Consider the following 17,150-nt stretch of genomic DNA (forward strand, 5'->3'; position numbering starts at 1 on the left):
GTAGGGTCAAATATCTCCCTCTGACCCCTGGGTTTAGGCAAAGACTTCCTTTCAAGAATATAAATGACCTTTAAAGTGATTTAAAATATTTATAATTTTTAGACCATTATTGTTTTCAAAACACTTAAAGATTCAAGGAGTCTTTACAGAGGAATACTTTTCCTTTTTGTAACTAAATCTCAAATCCTGATGTCCTTATGTGTTCATACTCAAATCAGTACAGGCAAATTAATGCTCACTTGTGACAATTGAAGGTTAAAGCCCGTTTTGACAAACAAACTATATATTTTATTTCTTTTGCTATGTCTACCACAAGAAGACAAAACATTATCTAGTTTTATAAGGAGAAAATTAGCAAGGAATTATTTGCTGAAAATATGGTAGACATTGACTTACAATATGTTTTATAAAAATTTCTACAATCATGTTAAGTTTTGTTTGCTTGTTGTAAACATAAAAGTGCCACATATAAAGTAGAGTCTTAAAAGCTTGTTTACGAAACATAAGAATACTGTCAATCAGTGGCGAGATGTCTCATTATACCTTAGTAAGACCATCTACTGATAAAAATCGTTTGTGTATTAGCTCTTTTGGCTTTTATTGTTATTAAAACACCACTTATGTCTCTCAAAGGCAATCATCTGCAGTCTTTGTCTATAAAAATTAGAACAAATTATGTTTGGCTACAACGAGGCCCCTAAAGACACAATGTAAAATTGATTCCTTTCGAGGTTGTTTGCTCAATGTGGACACAACATTTGTTCAGTCTTGGTGTCGATCAGATGCTTCCATGATTCATAGATCACTGATAAGTGGCTAAGCAAACAAAAACCCAAATCCTTTGAAAATGATTAGGTACTGAATTTAAAACGAAGGGAAAATCAGCCATTGTCCAAGGGAAAGACCCCCTGAAATCCTTGTGGACCATTAAAAAGATCACATTAAAAGATTATCAGAAAATCTATATCGCTTTGGAAGAAAAGTTTTCGAAAAAGGACTGCTACTGTATACGCAAAACTTTTTCGCTTCACAAAGCTGGGTATTTAGGCATGTATTCTTGTTTGTATTTCTTACCGTTCTGAGTAGTGAAGAAACAAGTGGAAGAGAGGAGCGGCCATAACAGCGAACTGACAATCATCGGCAATCCCTATAACCACTGTGGCTCTGTATCTTTCAAACTGAATTTCACTGGCTGGTGTTCTGACTGGGCTGTGCTGTCAGATGATAGCCCGTCTCAGTGTGAAGGACTCAGTATTAGCTCTGCCCCTGCAGTGTGGAGTAATGTGCGCTCTGTGGGAGAGCGGGCAGAGAGCCTCGGTGCTCCTGTAACTATACATCTTGGTTAAATACACTGACAGAGCTGCAGTGCTGCCTGTTCCCATTACAGCAACTGCACTGATTCCTCTCCCTTTCATATGACAGTGCGATGGGTGTATGGATTCATGATACAAATGAGTGATCATGTGCACGTTTTGGTGCTGCAGAAGTTGATAGATGAGCACCTTGACTCATACAGAATGTCTTTCTGTAGTTTTACTGATTAAACTCTTTTCTGCTTAGAAGATAGAAAAATGAAAGGTGTTAACTTATCCATTGAAACACTATAAGGTGTCTATTTTGGTGATTTTGAATCAAAGGAGTCGTTTTTTTAGTATTTTGAAATATTTTAGGCTCTTAAACTGGTTTCAGTTTATTTGAGGGTAGAGTAAGTTTTTGCTGTTGATTTGCTTTCTTTAAAGAAGCCTGTGGACTTACATCTATATTGACTAATGAAGGTATTATTCTTATTTGTTAAAAAATGAAACTGTTTCTCTCTGAGGCTTATGATTTAGATGGAGTTTTTAAAAAATAACCTTTTTTCAATCCAAGTATGAAAACCTTAATAGTACAACATACATAAATGATTCAATATTTATATGATGCATACATCTTCAGTATTGCTGCACATTTTTAGAAAAATGTGGACAAATGAGAAGGACCATAAGCTACTATACCTGCAGCATTGACTTTTTTCTTTTGCGTTTGGATAGGCGGTTTCTATTCCTTTTCCCTGAACAACCCCCTTCCTCCTCCTCCTCCTCCTCCTGCTCTTTCAGTCTTCTGTCTCTCCCCTCCTTGTATCTCCTCTCTCCTTCTCTCCATCTCCTGTAACAAACCCATAGCAGAGTCCCTCTGTTCTTCCACCCCGAGGCTGACCAGTGTGTCAGAGCTAACCAGGGAGAGGAACAGAGAGAGGGGAGAAAAGCGGGAGAGAGGAATTGAGAGGGAGAGGGTTCAGTCGGGCCTTTTTCAGGGGCAACCGAAGAAAAAAAAAGAGGAAGATGAGACAGATGTACTGAGTCCGTTTCATCTCTTGGAAAAAGAAAGCAAGAGAGGCCAGACTCTTCATGCTTCTCACAGTTTTCTATCTTTTTATATCGCGACCCATCACTCTTTCCTTCTTTAGACAGCACTGGAGACATAATGTTGCCTGAATGTCAAACTGCCCCCCCTTTTCTCTGCTCTACCCCAGTCACTCTGCAGAATTTCTAAACAGAGTTACAGTATGTTTTCCCTTCATACGCTCGTCAGTGGCCTACTAACCTCAGCTATACAAAGTACAGCAGCTCTTATGATGGACCCAAACATGCACACACCCCAAAAACTGTCATCAGTATCAGAGAGTCTGAGGTCAAAAGAACATTTTAGGATGTTTTAGATATCAGAATTTGCATTGTGGGTTTTAACAACAAATCAAAATTCAGTTTAAGTCATATACTTTTGAGATCAATTAGAATGTCAGTTTAAATAGGTCATTGAGATGCATGGTATATCTAAAGGTTTAAACAGCCTTAGACCTGAGTTGCACAAGGCTTTGAGTCAGTTGATCATCGTTTTGGTCATGTTCAGTTTACTTTTTGGTTTTGCACCAAAGGTGTATTTTTAATTCTCCTTTGAATCTTTGTTTGACAGTCGGGTTAACTTGGCAAATTTAGGCAACAGAAAAGTTCAACTACAACTCAAAGAAAATCATTTTGCCTTGACTTGACTCCTTTGAAAAGTTTCTTGTTTATTTCAAAGGTATATGGTGTCAAGATGAATGAACTTGTACACATCTGAGGCTCTAATAATCAAAACTTTATTGAAAAGTTTTATAAAAATCATTTTGCAGACATAAATACTGGCACAGACAATTCTTAAGTAAACTGATTATAAACCTCCACATTAGAACATGATGGGAGCAGCATCATAGTGTGGAGTCATTTTTCAGGTATGCATGTTGCAACATGTTTGGATTCTAATAATTATTTGACTTTTTTGGCCAATGATTTTTAATAACATTTCCTTCTGTTTGGCGCAACCACTTTCAATTATGACAGGAATCTTAGGAATGTTTCTAGCTGGATTAAATTATCCCAACTATCCTTTTCTTTTTTTTTGAATCATTATTGATTTTTATAATGTATAAATAAAACCTGGATTTAGTGTGCCTTTAGATATTTTTCTTACCCAAAATATTCTTATGAATATTCTTATGAATAAGATATGTATAGAAAATTATATATTCAAAAATTCAACCAAAACTGAGAGGTTAACCTTTCTATATTTATAATCAACATAGCTAATTTATTTTGTTGCCTAAACCAGATGTTGTCTGTCATGCATTTAGATGAGTGAATTTACTTATGCGATGTGGAGATGATCCCATCTGCTCTGCCACTTTAAGGGAACCAGACTCACCAGATACAAGGATAGTACACACTTACACTCAAATCTTTGAACCACTTAACATGATGTGGCTGCAGGTTTTGCATCAAAATCAAATAAAATATATCTAATATAATTGCAATAAACTTTTATATTTGAACTTTAGAATGAGTCCAAAAAAGTTACTCTGTATTTAAAATTATTAACTTGTTTTCCTAATTAATCTTCATCTTGTGGTGTCTTTAAAACTGGCACAAAATTACAAAATAGCCTTTGACCCCTCAACCTTGATCTTCCGAGTTCTGTGTGCCTTTGAACTGTTGTTTTGCCAGGCCACAAGCACACAGTGTTCTGCTGCAAGCCGTGTGAATGTGTGTGACTCATCAGTCCATCGGAGGGTCCTGAGCAGTAATGATCTGTTTGTTAAAGCCGGCGCAGGCGTCTCCTTCAAAACACGTGGAGCACCGTGACTGAGTGGCGAAAATTGGTTTGATTTGTTTATTTTTTGTTTCCAAGATGTGACTATGTACAGTAACTCTGTGTCTCTATTGTTCATATTGTCACACTGCTAAGAGTGTAATCCGTCATCCACGCCGGGCTTATTGGTGACCTTTTGTGTGAAAGAGGTCGTTTTGTTCGGCCTGTTGTTTCCACAGCCACTGTGCTCAAAACAAAGTGCTTTGTGAGTCTTTTTGTATGTCTCTCCTCACAATCAGCACAGTAAACAAAGTGCATTCTCACGTTCTGCTCAGTGAGATGTGTGTTAGTGTGTCAGTATTGATTCAGTCAATATCTATGGGCTCCATGTCTTATTTTTGTGCACTGCCTCTCACTGTTTGCGTGTGACGGCTACCTGGATACTCGTACATTTTTACAGAATCTGTTTGAGACTGTGCAATCCATTACAATGGGCCTGCATCTGACAGTCTGTGTATGCATGTGCAACTGTGGGTGTGTGCGTGCGTGTCGGTGTGTGTGTGTGTGTGTCTACGAGGAACTGTATTCCCTTGGCTGCTAGTTATAATGTTTCTGGGGGTGATGGGGGGAACTTGAAAGCCCTGTGCTGCCCAAATCAAAACTAACAAGGAAATGATGGGGGCTCCTTTATCTCCTCTCTGGCCTGGGGGGCCGACAGGGGCAAGAACAGGAGACTGGGCAGGGAGAAAACAAGGAGAGAGGGAGGTAGAGATGGAGAGAAGAAGGAGGAGGAGAAGGGGGAGGTAGGGGCAGCCTGGCTTCCTCTTTGATTTGTAAAAAATGCATTACCTCCGAAATCAAACGGAAAATTACTGCGGCGAAGCAAAACACACAGAGTAGGAGTGAAAAGGAGGTGGGTGGGGTAGGAGAGAAGGCAGGGAGTGAGGTAAGGCAAGACAGTGGATAGGTGTGTGAATAGAAAGGAGGTGGGGAACAGGAAAGGAGGAGTCACCTGTATAGATATGCTGCTGGATGGGGGGAGAAAAAAGAGTGGATGGGTATGGATCTGAGGTGGTGAGTAGGTGGTTTGAGAGGTAGATGGAGAGCCCCCCGACTGATAGGCGCACATGCATATGGTCCTCTGAGGAGACGAGTCCATACATGCTGCAGACCATGTGAATATGGCAAATGAAAGAGATGATGCAGTATTGATGACCTGTAGCCCACAGGGAAGAGGAAACTTATAGATCACTACCTCCAACACAAAGAACCTTCCATCTTTCTAATGATCGCACTTTGAAGCAAGGAGTCCTTCAGATACAGTTTATTAGAAACTAGTACTCGTGTTGTTGGTTGAAAATAAGACTTTGGATATTGCATGACATCATATGCAAAACGAGCCACGTGACAAGTCGTTTTTTGTGAAGACATACATTAGCTGGTATTAGAACACTTTAAAACGAGAGCAACACTGTGTGCAGACAAAAACAACCAAAAAGAATGATGAGAAAGGAAAAACAGAATGAGAGAAAAAGGTTGCGGACAAAGAAACAAGCTTGAACACAAGGAGAATGAAGAGCAGAAGAAGGGCGAGAGGGGCCACGATTCAAGGGCTACAGAAACGGGGCGAGAGCGACGCCGAGGCCGATAGAGAGAGAGTGAGAAATGCCTGGAGTTAGCAATAATAATTTATACAAACACACCTTAATAATTCACGTTCCATTTCAATGCTGGAGGGAAAATCCAAAATTCACAGAGCATAATTAAATAGAGGCAGAGAGAGAGAAGAGACGAGACGAAACGGAGAGAGGCTAGCGTTAAAGACACCAGCAGGTTCGCCTCTTCCATCTGAGCTTTTGTTAAACAACCCCCATGAAACGGCAACATCCAAACCTGATCCAGCGCTCGACAAAACCTGCTCCACGTCTCCCGCCTGCAGACATCTAAATGAGTTCATTTGGCAGGTGTTATCATAATGCTCTCTAATTTAATAAAATGTTGCCGGTAAGACTGTATTAACAGAGTAAGAAGATGGTTCTGAGTGACATTCAAAAGTGTTCTTAATTTTTAAATACTGAGGTTCATCTACAAGATCAAATCGAACAAAATGACTGATGAGAAATTTCAAACGTGTCAATTACAAAAAACTTTCATGACATTTTGCTCTGGCTTATTAATTTGTTTGGTTATTTTTTATGGTTATTAAAGATGTATATATTTATTTATTTATTTTTCTCTCATTTAATACAATTTTGTGAGAAGTATTTTAACTTAATTATATACAAAAACTTACAGTTTCTGGTGGCGTCCCAATTAATCAGCCAGAGATCTTTGCAAGTCAAATACTGACAAATCTGTTTTTTTCTTCTTCTTCTTCTCATTAATTGCATCAGACTAAAAACTCCCACCATTATTTTTTCTACAAAAGCAATCAACCAATCTTTTTGAGATTTTCAGATAAAGATTAGGGACAAACAAGGTTAAATTTGTCATTCCTTGACTTTCTGGGTGTCTAAATCTAAAAATGTAAACATTTAAAAATATAAGACAGAAAATAAGAAAATGCTAATTTACTATGAAATTGTAGATTACCCTCAATGTGATTGCACTCTCAGTCCTTATGACTTTTTTATTGAATAAAGCAAATGGCGCATCAGTTGTTACATGAAGTCCCTCAGTAAGGCAGCAAAGGTTGGAGACAAACATGTGGCTCACGGTTGTTTAATTTACATGCTGAAAACCCAGATGGTTCGTTTTTAATCTCAGTAAGCACAAAAAACAAGCATAAATGAAGTACACTACGCCTTAAAAAGGAGAGGAAACCTTTAACAGCTTCTGTTCACAGATGCTTTGTGTCCTACAACACTGTTGCTGCAATTCGTGATAATCTCAGATTTTTTTGCTGTATTTTCCTTTTTTCACGACGTTTAACAAGTTGTCTGAAAATGCGTCTTCTGGCCCTCCCTAGTTGTGGCAATTAAAACAACCGTCTTTGAGGGATAAACAAAATGTCTTGCTAAATTACATAACTTGAGCCAAAATGTTGCAGACGAATAATATAATCTCATTAGCATACATTCAAAGGCTCACTGAGACAATACAGTTAGTTTTAGAAGTACTTAACATCATAGAATATTCACCCTAATACACACTTAAGTATATTTTATTGGGATTTTGTGTGACAGATCGACACAGAGAGTCTTATAAGTGTGAAGTTGAAGGAGATTAATTAACGGTTTTCTATGGTTTTTAGCAGATAAAATAGGAAAAGTGATTTTATCTCCACCAACTCATCTAGGGAATGACATTTTTAAAAATCCTTCTATGTAAAATGATTCAAGTTCAGTCGGACTTTTCTACTGGGGGTTATAATAAGCCATAAAGTTCACAACTTTTACAACCTCTTAACAGGTTTCCTTTCAGAATCTGCTTGAATTCAGTTCCATGCATTGTCCCATCAACTCCCACCAGCTTACCTGTACATGTTGAAGGAAAATCATTCCCAAAGTATGACGTAATAATTTTGTTTAGATTAGAGGAAAAGTAGCTGTTTCCTACAAAGAAGGCATTGGTACTCGACACAGCAGTTTGGGGTTCAATTCCTGCATGTCTTCCCCCTTAGCTCTCTGCCTAATCTACTGCAAATAAAGGTGACTAGTACCTGTAAAACTTTTAAAAATAAAAATCTATTAACATTTTCTTTTAGCTTCAGCATGTATCACTTTGTGTTGGTCTATCAGAAAGAAAAAAATACATTGTATACACTGAAGTTTGGAGTTATAATGTTGCAAAATGGAAAAATAGTTCAAGGAGTTTGAGTCCTTTTGGAAGTTTATTGTTGTGTTTTGCTGAGATTATCATTTCAAAGAGACTTTCTCAGAGCAGTTCTACTTTTTAGTTAATATTTTAGCTTGAAATTCATATTTCAGATGAAAGTTGGGTGAAAGTTCTGAATTCTTTATATGATGGGCATTTTAACTCTTAAATCATCACAAACTCATCGTCCACACCTCTATTCTGCCTACAAGTCATAAGAGAGCATTAATCTGCCCTTTATATTTTGTAATTTATTTTGCACATTCTACTTTTAAAAATCCACAGAGAACACGTCAAACTCTAACATATATGTTTAGAATACTTTTTTTTTTTTTTTTTTTTAAATGTGATGTGCTTCAGTGGCTTTTTGGATGCTTTTTAAAAAATCTGTGTAATTCCTGCGGTTGAAAATGCACTATAGGGATGTCCACCACATTGCATCAGACACGGCCTCAGGTGGCTGTACAAGATCACATCCATCAAACACCTTATCTCAACCGAAGACATATGAAACATAACCTTGCTGTATTTCACATCGATTTGAGGTGCAGTTTTGAACTCACGGCGCTTCTCTAGACCCTTACGCAATATCTTGATTTTTACCAAAGTTGCTGCTCGGCTGGCGTAAACTTTACTAATAGTAAATATTCTCTTGTGTTTGACTGCTTCTATTTGCAGAAGATATAAGATACAAGATATAAATGCATGGTTATTGGTCTTATTGTTTCAGGTGTTGTGGAGGCATGGACTGCAACTGCGTCAGCGATCTGCTGCTCCCCCCGGTGCCCGCCCTTTGGACGCCAGGTGAGTCCGATTCCTGTCAGTCGACTTATCTCCACATACTTTGTGGCAAAAAGGTTTTCCTTTAAAAATTAATTTAAAAAAACATATTCCGGGGAAGCCATCCAAGTAAATTTATGCCTGATTAACCAAAACCATCATAAAAAAAAAATCTTGCTGAAAAACTCTTCAGCAATGCTACAGACTCTAGTGGTAATTGGCTCTGTCTTGTGTTTTTACAAGGCTATTTACAGCCAGATTCACTGGCAGCTGAAGCGAGCTCCTCTATGATGTGCATACAGTTGGCTGTTAAAATTCAGGCCCAGGCAACATCAACCAAATCTCCCCCAGCGAGCTGTCATCATCCCACTGACCAATCTGTTGAGGCTAGAGGGCATTAGCACAGACTAACATTGCTCAAGGCACGTGCTGTGATATTAAACACATCATCCCTCAGCTCCATCACTCATCAGTCATTCAGACAGCATTCCCCCCCTAGCGAGCAGCGGGACAAACGACAGGCCTTAACCTTATCCCTCCTTTGTTGTTTCTCTCTCGCTGCCTAGGGTTCGCCTTCCCGGACTGGGCCTACAAGCCGGAGTCGAGCCCTGGTTCCAGGCAGATCCAGCTGTGGCACTTCATCCTGGAGCTGCTGCAGAAGGAGGAGTATCAGGGTGTGATCGCCTGGCAGGGAGACTATGGAGAGTTCGTCATCAAGGACCCAGATGAGGTGGCCCGGCTGTGGGGGATTAGGAAGTGCAAGCCTCACATGAACTACGACAAGCTGAGCCGGGCGCTGAGGTATGTCTGTATCAGATTAGTTTATCACCCCCCGCCCCGTCCCCTGCCCTCAGTTTACATTATTTGTTTACTCTTGCCGAGCTTAATCCTCACTTAACGCCTCTCTTTTTCATGTCGGTGAAAAGAGAAAGATAAAGGTGAGACTTCTCCAGGGGAACATCAATACCCTCAATTTCTCCTTATCAGCTGACATCCTAATGGAAAGTTCACCATTGAGCTGCAAAATAAAAAATTCAATAAGGATTTCAAAATTAAGCTGCAGTGTGAAAATTGCTCGGACTTCCCCAGGAATGGTGAAAACACTCAGCCTCACAATTGAGGAGCAGTTTCCACCCCCTCAATCACTCACAGTTTTATTCTGCTAACGCCCACCACCCCGACTTGTTTCACCCCATCCCAATTTGCCCCCCGCCCCCTCTGCTTTTCTTTGGCCCCTTGTAAATGGGGGCTGTCGTCAGAGTCTAATTGTTATGAATTGGCTGGGGCCACAATTAGCCTTCTTAATTAGCCTCACTTAATTGCTCAATTAGGGGCCAAGGCACAATTGCCACGCAAAGCAAAACATGTACACATCATTGCACTGGGGTTCAGCCACTGTGAATACATGCTGATATGAACATTCTGCTGTTTGTTGATCGAGTGTGTTTGCATAATGAGGAGCTTCATACCCCTGTTTAATGCTGAGGCTGTGTTTCGCGTTCTGACTGTGATCTGTTTGAGACAAAAGAATTCCTTCAACATTCGTCGGAATCTCGCGATAAATCGTCTGTAGCTTTTTTCACCCAACATCCTGCCCCCAGCCCTGATTTCTCAGTTCCTTTACCTGAGCCAGATGGCTTCGTGCCCCCCGCACCCCCGCCGTTGATCAGCCCAGCATCCTGGCACACAGTACACAGTGACACCTCTGTGGGTGGTAAAGGAAACTGGCATGACGAAGGTTTGACATGCCCGTCGGGAGACACCGAAGGTTGCTACCATGGAGATTGCTGTTGTTTTGTTAATCTGCTGCTCTGTTGGAAATGATGACTGCTTCTCAGTGTCTTATGCACAGTAGTATCTGACAACAAGGCTCATTTTTTAAAGCACAAATTCAAAATAAGTTTTGTTGTTTAATCATGCTATAACCTAAATTCTGACTGAGAAATACATATTATTTCAGTTCAGTTGACTTTGGAGATGTTTTTCTTGGAGATGTTGATTTGTTCAAATGGCGTGTTCTCTTGTCTTTCCTATTTTGAAGTTTGGTAAATTGTAAATCTACAAAAATGTAAGGTTACATATAAATAAAAGCATTAATATCTGTAGGAATTGTTTATTTATTTTCTGGTTGGTGAGCCTACCTTGGTGAACAGTTTTTATTTTCTTATTTGAGAAGTGATTTCATTTATGACAATAATTTCTCACCATGTTTTTCTAGCAAATAAATTTACTCAACCTGAAAATTAGAGGAAGATAAAAAATTTCTCCAGGAGTTCAACACTTGGGGCAATAGTTATTCATATCTGAGAAAGATTTTGATTATTATTTTTTATTTCTCATCCAAACAAGAAGTTTGTTTCTGAAAGAAAATTTGACAGGCTTCACTTAATATATATTTATAAGAAGATACACAAAATTTTGCATAAAAAAAAATTGTATGTCAAAAACAATTCATGTCCTCCTGAGCAATCAGTGGAAACAGCTTTTTTTTTAGCTGTATTTTATTTTTTGATGAGCTTCAAGTCATCAGTTCTTTAGTTTTGAGTTTAAAACTAATGCTGTCAAAGCAATGCCACAATAAAACACCTATAAATCTGAAACATATTTCTTTATTTATGAAATAGACTAGAAGAAATCCAGTGGAACTGAATAATTATTGAATATTGTTAGAATAATTCCGTTTGTTTTCTGCTGAGACAGAAATGTTTCTTGCTTTTCTGTGTTTCTGACTATTTTGATAGTTAACTCAAACTCTGAATTGGTTTGGTTATTACTGTTATGTAAGCTAAAAAATATAAATATATAGCAAATCTTTTCTTAATATGGTATGCTTTGATAAAATAAAATATACTTAGATTTAAAAACTGTTTTATAAACTTTTATTTTTAACTCTTGAACCTCAGAAAAGATTCACATTTCAATTAAAAACTGTGAAGCTGAGCCTGGAACAGTCTCACATTTTGACATATAAAGCTTCACAAAACCCTGTTTTAAGTGTAAAATAGTCTTGAAATGGAAGGAAATAGTTTGGCTGCACTGTATGTCAGGAGTTCAAAAAGATTCTGCATTTTGATTTTTTTCTGTTTTTTGTCTTCTATCCGCTGAGTAAAAGTTCTCTCAAAAAACACATTGTATTGAATAAAGGAAGCGAGATGTGAATTGATTTGAGAAAGGAGATGAATAAAAACAGTGGGAAATCAACATAGCCCTTTGCCTCACAGCGCTAAAACTGTTTACTTATTCTTTGCTTACAGTGAGGAAACACAAAACCTTGATGCGAGCATTAAAATAATCCTTCCCTCCTCTTTTCCTTTTTCCTTTATCCTTTTCCACCTCTCCATCCATCCCCGCATCGATATCTTCTCCTCCCTCCTCTGCAGGTATTACTACAACAAGCGCATTTTGCACAAAACCAAAGGGAAGCGGTTCACCTACAAGTTTAACTTCAGTAAAGTGGTGCTGGTGAACTACCCCATCCTGGACATGGCTAACTCTCCCTTCTTTCTGGCCCAGAACCACTTTAACGGGGGCTCGGCTGCTCCGGACTGCAGCCCAGAGGTACGAACGGTAGGACGGAGGGCTGGGAAGGGGATTTACTGTATGTTGGTGTTTCTATCAGCTGATAAGCTTCTTTATTTAAATGTATATAAACAATCAGTTTCATAATCAGTCCCATGGCCTTTGTATTTCACTTATTAAGATTGATTTATTGTTATTAAGCTGATAGCATTTAAGTATCGAACTAAACTTACTATTATCTAGAATTAAAAGTATTTTAAATCAAACTATTGTATATTAATAATTTATACCTAATCAGTTTTATTTTTCTTTTGGTTTTAACCTAAATTTGAGTTCTTATACCAAATATTGATTTTAGTGTAAAAGTTCTGCAGAACCACTACAATATAACAAGACTAAAGAGCGCACACCATTGGTCAGGTGAGCTGTTTATGTTCTGGGAAATAACTTGACGTTGTGAACATCAAGGAAAAGTATTTCCTTCTTATCTATTTATATTTTCATTTTTTGAGGGTGAGGATCAAGGTGTATAATTCATATTATCCAGACAGAGTTGTAATTTCTGTCCTGAGTAATTCAAGTGTGAATTCAATATTACTTTCTAGTTGTATAGCGCTGACAATGCGAAAATAATATTCAAACATGGATGAGCTAAAGGAAATATTAGCGGAGCAGCTGGATCTTACTTTTGTTGATAAAAGTCCCACATTACATTATGAGGGAGTGATATACAGCTTTGGACTGGTTCTGCATATCAGGTCATAAAAAATGTTTTTATTTTAAGGATTAGGAATGCCATCCGGGAAGCGTTAGATATGTGTTTGTGAACACAACAACGTGATATGTGTTTGTGAACGTGAACATAAATTTGCACAGTGACAAATCTGACAGCTCAGGTCTAAGCTTACAAATTGGGAACAAAGAAAGAAACAGTAAAATAGAGGCAAACGCCTTTCTTTGCTCTTTAATTTTTTATTATCAATGATCCATTTCAGGTAATCGAAGCTCACTCTTGTAATTTTTTGCTGTTATGTCTCTTGCTGCCCTCCTGTGTATTTTCTTTTTACAAGAGAATAATAGCACTCATCACTCCCATCTTTTATTTATTGTCCTGGAAGCTGGGGATTATAGCTTACATCTCAATGAGCCCTGAGAGACTGTTGCATTGTACTCAGATTTATTCTGTCAGAATATAAAGTAGATGTGTAATAATTTGGACAAGAAAAACCTTTACGTGTATTCAAATATTTTTGAAATCTGTTTGAAAATTTTCAGGCGATACATATACATATTTATATGACAAGCTTGGAAACAACAAAAGTTAAAGCGTATTGAAATCAGGTAAGAACTAGAAAGTTGGAGGGAGAATCATCCATCCTTCATCTGCACCTTCCCTCAGATGGGATAAGAAGTTGCAGACTCTGAAGGAGACATGAGCAGGACGATCTTAAGTCGCCCTTAAAACAAAAGAAGACGTTATCCCTCTCCTTCTCTCATCCCTGTCTCCGATGGTGTATCCATCTGTCATTGACTGAAAATGAAAGAAATGGGAGAAAGAGAAAGAAAAAAAAATAAGCAAAGGGGCCGTGTCAGATCAAATCAATAGTGGGTCATTAATGCAGTTTGTTAAGCAACGCAGATCTCCCAGCTTGGAAGTACAGTCTCAACTTTCAAACTTGGTGACAGATACTATCGATCTTGCTTTATGCAAAGGGGGAGAGAGAAATCCCACCTTTGTCCCTTTGATTCCAGAGGTTCAGCTGTTACACTTTAACTTGTCTCCCACTCAATCACGTTTCAAGAAAAAAAAACAAAAAAAAACACTCATATACTGACTCACACTAGCTGTCCTACTTCCTGATGGCGTCCTTTTTACTCAAACTGGCCCACAATCCTTCTCTTCTTGTCGTTTATCCTCTGTCCCCACAATCTTAATCGCTGGTCTCCACTTGACTCTGTGTTTTTCCAGCCTTTGAATCTCTGAGACTCTGCATCCCTCTTCACAATGAGTCCCATGGCGTCCCCTTTTATCCTGTCCTTGCTGTGACTGTGTCACTGTTTGCATCACACTCTGTAGGGTGCTGCTGTCAACATTTGACTTAACACTGTACAGAAGCAAAGGATAGGAATTTGTGTACTCAGTTTAGCATGCTCCAATGCATGCTAAACTGCATTGGAGTTTAGCATGCTAAACTTTGACCTTTGACCTTTTTTTTAAAGTGTATTTTACTGGGAATTTATGTAATAGACTGATACAAAGTAGTTCATGAAGTGAAAAAAGTTTTCTTTTATTAATCCAAACTTAACAAGTGTGGTAAGCATATGAACCATGAAAATACATTTCCTCCTTAGATGGTTCAGTTGTTGCTGTTATTTCACTCTTTAAGGTTTCAGACCAACAAACTAATTTTGATATCAGACAAAGAGAGTAAATACATAATGGGGGATTTCAGTTATTAACAGAAAAACACAAACACTTTCAAGTCTAATCTGGCTGTAAATGTCAGGCTCTTGTTAAATCATGAATTATCTGGGATTTGCCACAGTTTTGAAAGCCAAGTTCAGTTTCACAAACCACATGTAGCCATGGTTACTTAACTACTTAATTACTTACGTATGACCTGTATTGAAAAGTAAAGTAGGCCAAAAGATCTCAAAAGGCATTACCTCATTCCCCGATCTAAACAAATTCAAAAACTGATGTGAAATGCAGTCAAATCTGATCATATTTATTGTTCACCTCAACTTGGATGGTTTAGCTCAACTGGTGTCATCATTTCTAGTTTGTACCATAAAATTATGAAATAAAGTGATCATTATTAATCCTTTATTTATACAGGAACATTTTTTGTGATTCATTCTATCATTTTCAGGAGACACCGTTAACAACAATAACATAAAAACAGTGATAACACAATCCATTAAACACTTCTAAATATCAACACCATATAATGTATGTACAAAATGCCATCACATTTTGATCTTAAGCTCAAAAACACAGGGAAAAACACCCAAATCTTGCTGCAGGACAATGAGCCAAAGTTCTCCAGTAAGTCCACCTTTGAATGGCACAGAGAAAACAAAATACAGTCTTTGGAATGACCTAGTCAAAGTCTGGAGTTAAATCTGATTGAGATACAACCTTAAACAGACCCTTTCTGTTATATATATATAAAACAATTTTGCAAATAAGAGTCAAAGTTATGTAAAATATATTTAATTTACTCTGGTTTTCTCAGATCTGACTATATGAAACATAAAATGTGGCAAAAAAAAACAAAAACAAGAAATCTGTAAAAGGACAAATAATTTTCAACAGTGCTGTAATGAGCACAATGTATGTACAAAGCTGGTCAAATTTTTAAAAACGATGTCAAATTTCCTTTCAGTTCCACAACTATTCACTAAAGTTTGTCTATTAGAAAATAACCCAAATTAAATAAATTGAGGTTTGTGGTTGTAACATTACAAAATGTAAACCAAATCTTAGAAATAGTTTTAAGGATTTTAAAATACATGAATATTGTTAAATCAAATTTCATATTTGCAGATCAAAACTATTTCTAAACATTTTCTTCTCCCTTCCTGTTTCTTAGGCCATCCAGTCCCTGTTTCCTCGTTTGCCAGACAGCGGCAGAGGAACGTCCCTGTTTGATCGGGGCTCCGCACCGCCGGGACCTGAAGGAGACAAACTGAGACTGGACACATTCCCTTTCCTCGGTTCAGGTGAGTTGAAGGAGATGTTTCTAGCACGAAATTATAGCCGTTCCAGAAACAGTTGAATGTATACTTTGAGAAGAGAAAAGACCATAAACAAAAGGTAGGAGGTGCAGGGAGAGAAAGGGGGAAAACAGAGTCAGGATTGAGGATATGGAGAGGCATGAACATTTATTGTTAAAGGAAATAAGAGCGATAGCGGTCCCACAGCAGCCTGCAGTGAGGCTGTGCTGCAGGTGAGAGAGGCCAGGTTAACTTGTGAATTATGCAGGCGAGCAGAGGTAAGAGACAAGACCGAGGTTGAAGAAATCATCTTCCTGTTTTGAGTCGTAACTTGGCATCCTCATCTTCCTTCTTCTATGCAAACGAGTGTCAACAAACGCTGCGCGGATTTGCTTCTTATGCATCTGATTTTGCTTGTATCTCTTTTCTACACAAGCTTGAGAAGGTAGCATGTAAACAGACACACTCAGACACACACGCACACACACCCCAACCTGCACCTCTCCTCCCTCCTCTGTTTGTCCTCAGGTCCTATCCCCCCCTTCTTCCCTTCACACCCTCCTCTCTCCTCCCATGTGTCCCTGCTGTCCTAATCCCTTCCCAGGCAGGAAGGCCCTAATTGAGGGTGCAGGCTTCAGTTTGTGGCCTGTGGGCGCCCATTACTGTGTTTTCATAAGCAAGTGAGGCCTGCCTGACTGATTCAATATTCATGTGTCTGCCAGCTACTCCAGGCCCAGCACGCACAGACTTCAGCGCTGTCAAATTAGCCCTGCATAGTAAATAACAGAGTGGTAGGGAGAGAAAGGGTGAGACTTGGAGAGAGGTGGAGGGTGTAGCAGAGACAGAATCTCTGAGTTGGTTGTCATTTGGAAGGAAGTCGGGTTGGTTGAGAGGCAATGTATTTGTTTGTTCATTAAAATTGAATTGCAGCTTCACCTCAGATTTACCTCCTATTTGGGTTATGAACTGATGCTTACAAGGAATTGAATTAAAATGCGGTGCAACAATGAAGCGCATTTGTCTGATCTAATATTATCTAGTAACATATTTGACATTTTTAAAATCTGTTTTAATATTTGCTCTCAGAACCATGTATAATAATAATCAGTTGTAAGATCTGAGCTGTGTTTAATCACTTTTTACTGCAGTGCAGACTCTTTGTGCTCACATCTGTTCTGCAGCAGTGTGAAGTGGGTGTATAACACAGTACT

At 38.4% G+C, this 17,150-nt stretch overlaps 1 protein-coding gene across 5 annotated transcripts in view; it reads left to right on the forward strand.

The window, feature by feature from the left end:
* Positions 1–17,150, forward strand: part of LOC102216679 (ETS translocation variant 3-like protein) — a 66,057-nt gene that overhangs the window by 45,203 nt on the left and 3,704 nt on the right. For 4 of the 5 annotated variants that reach the window (XM_023330420.1, XM_014472333.2, XM_023330418.1 and 1 more), the window contains exons 3-6: positions 8,651–8,724; positions 9,267–9,501; positions 12,081–12,267; positions 15,816–15,945. In XM_023330420.1, coding sequence (XP_023186188.1) covers positions 8,664–8,724; positions 9,267–9,501; positions 12,081–12,267; positions 15,816–15,945 — 613 coding nt within the window. In that variant the 5' untranslated portion in view covers positions 8,651–8,663. The remainder of the gene's footprint in view (positions 1–8,650; positions 8,725–9,266; positions 9,502–12,080; positions 12,268–15,815; positions 15,946–17,150) is intronic. The other variant, XM_023330422.1, reaches the window with a different exon arrangement.

This window comes from Xiphophorus maculatus, chromosome 3, assembly GCF_002775205.1.
Source record: "Xiphophorus maculatus strain JP 163 A chromosome 3, X_maculatus-5.0-male, whole genome shotgun sequence".
NCBI lineage: Eukaryota > Metazoa > Chordata > Actinopteri > Cyprinodontiformes > Poeciliidae > Xiphophorus > Xiphophorus maculatus.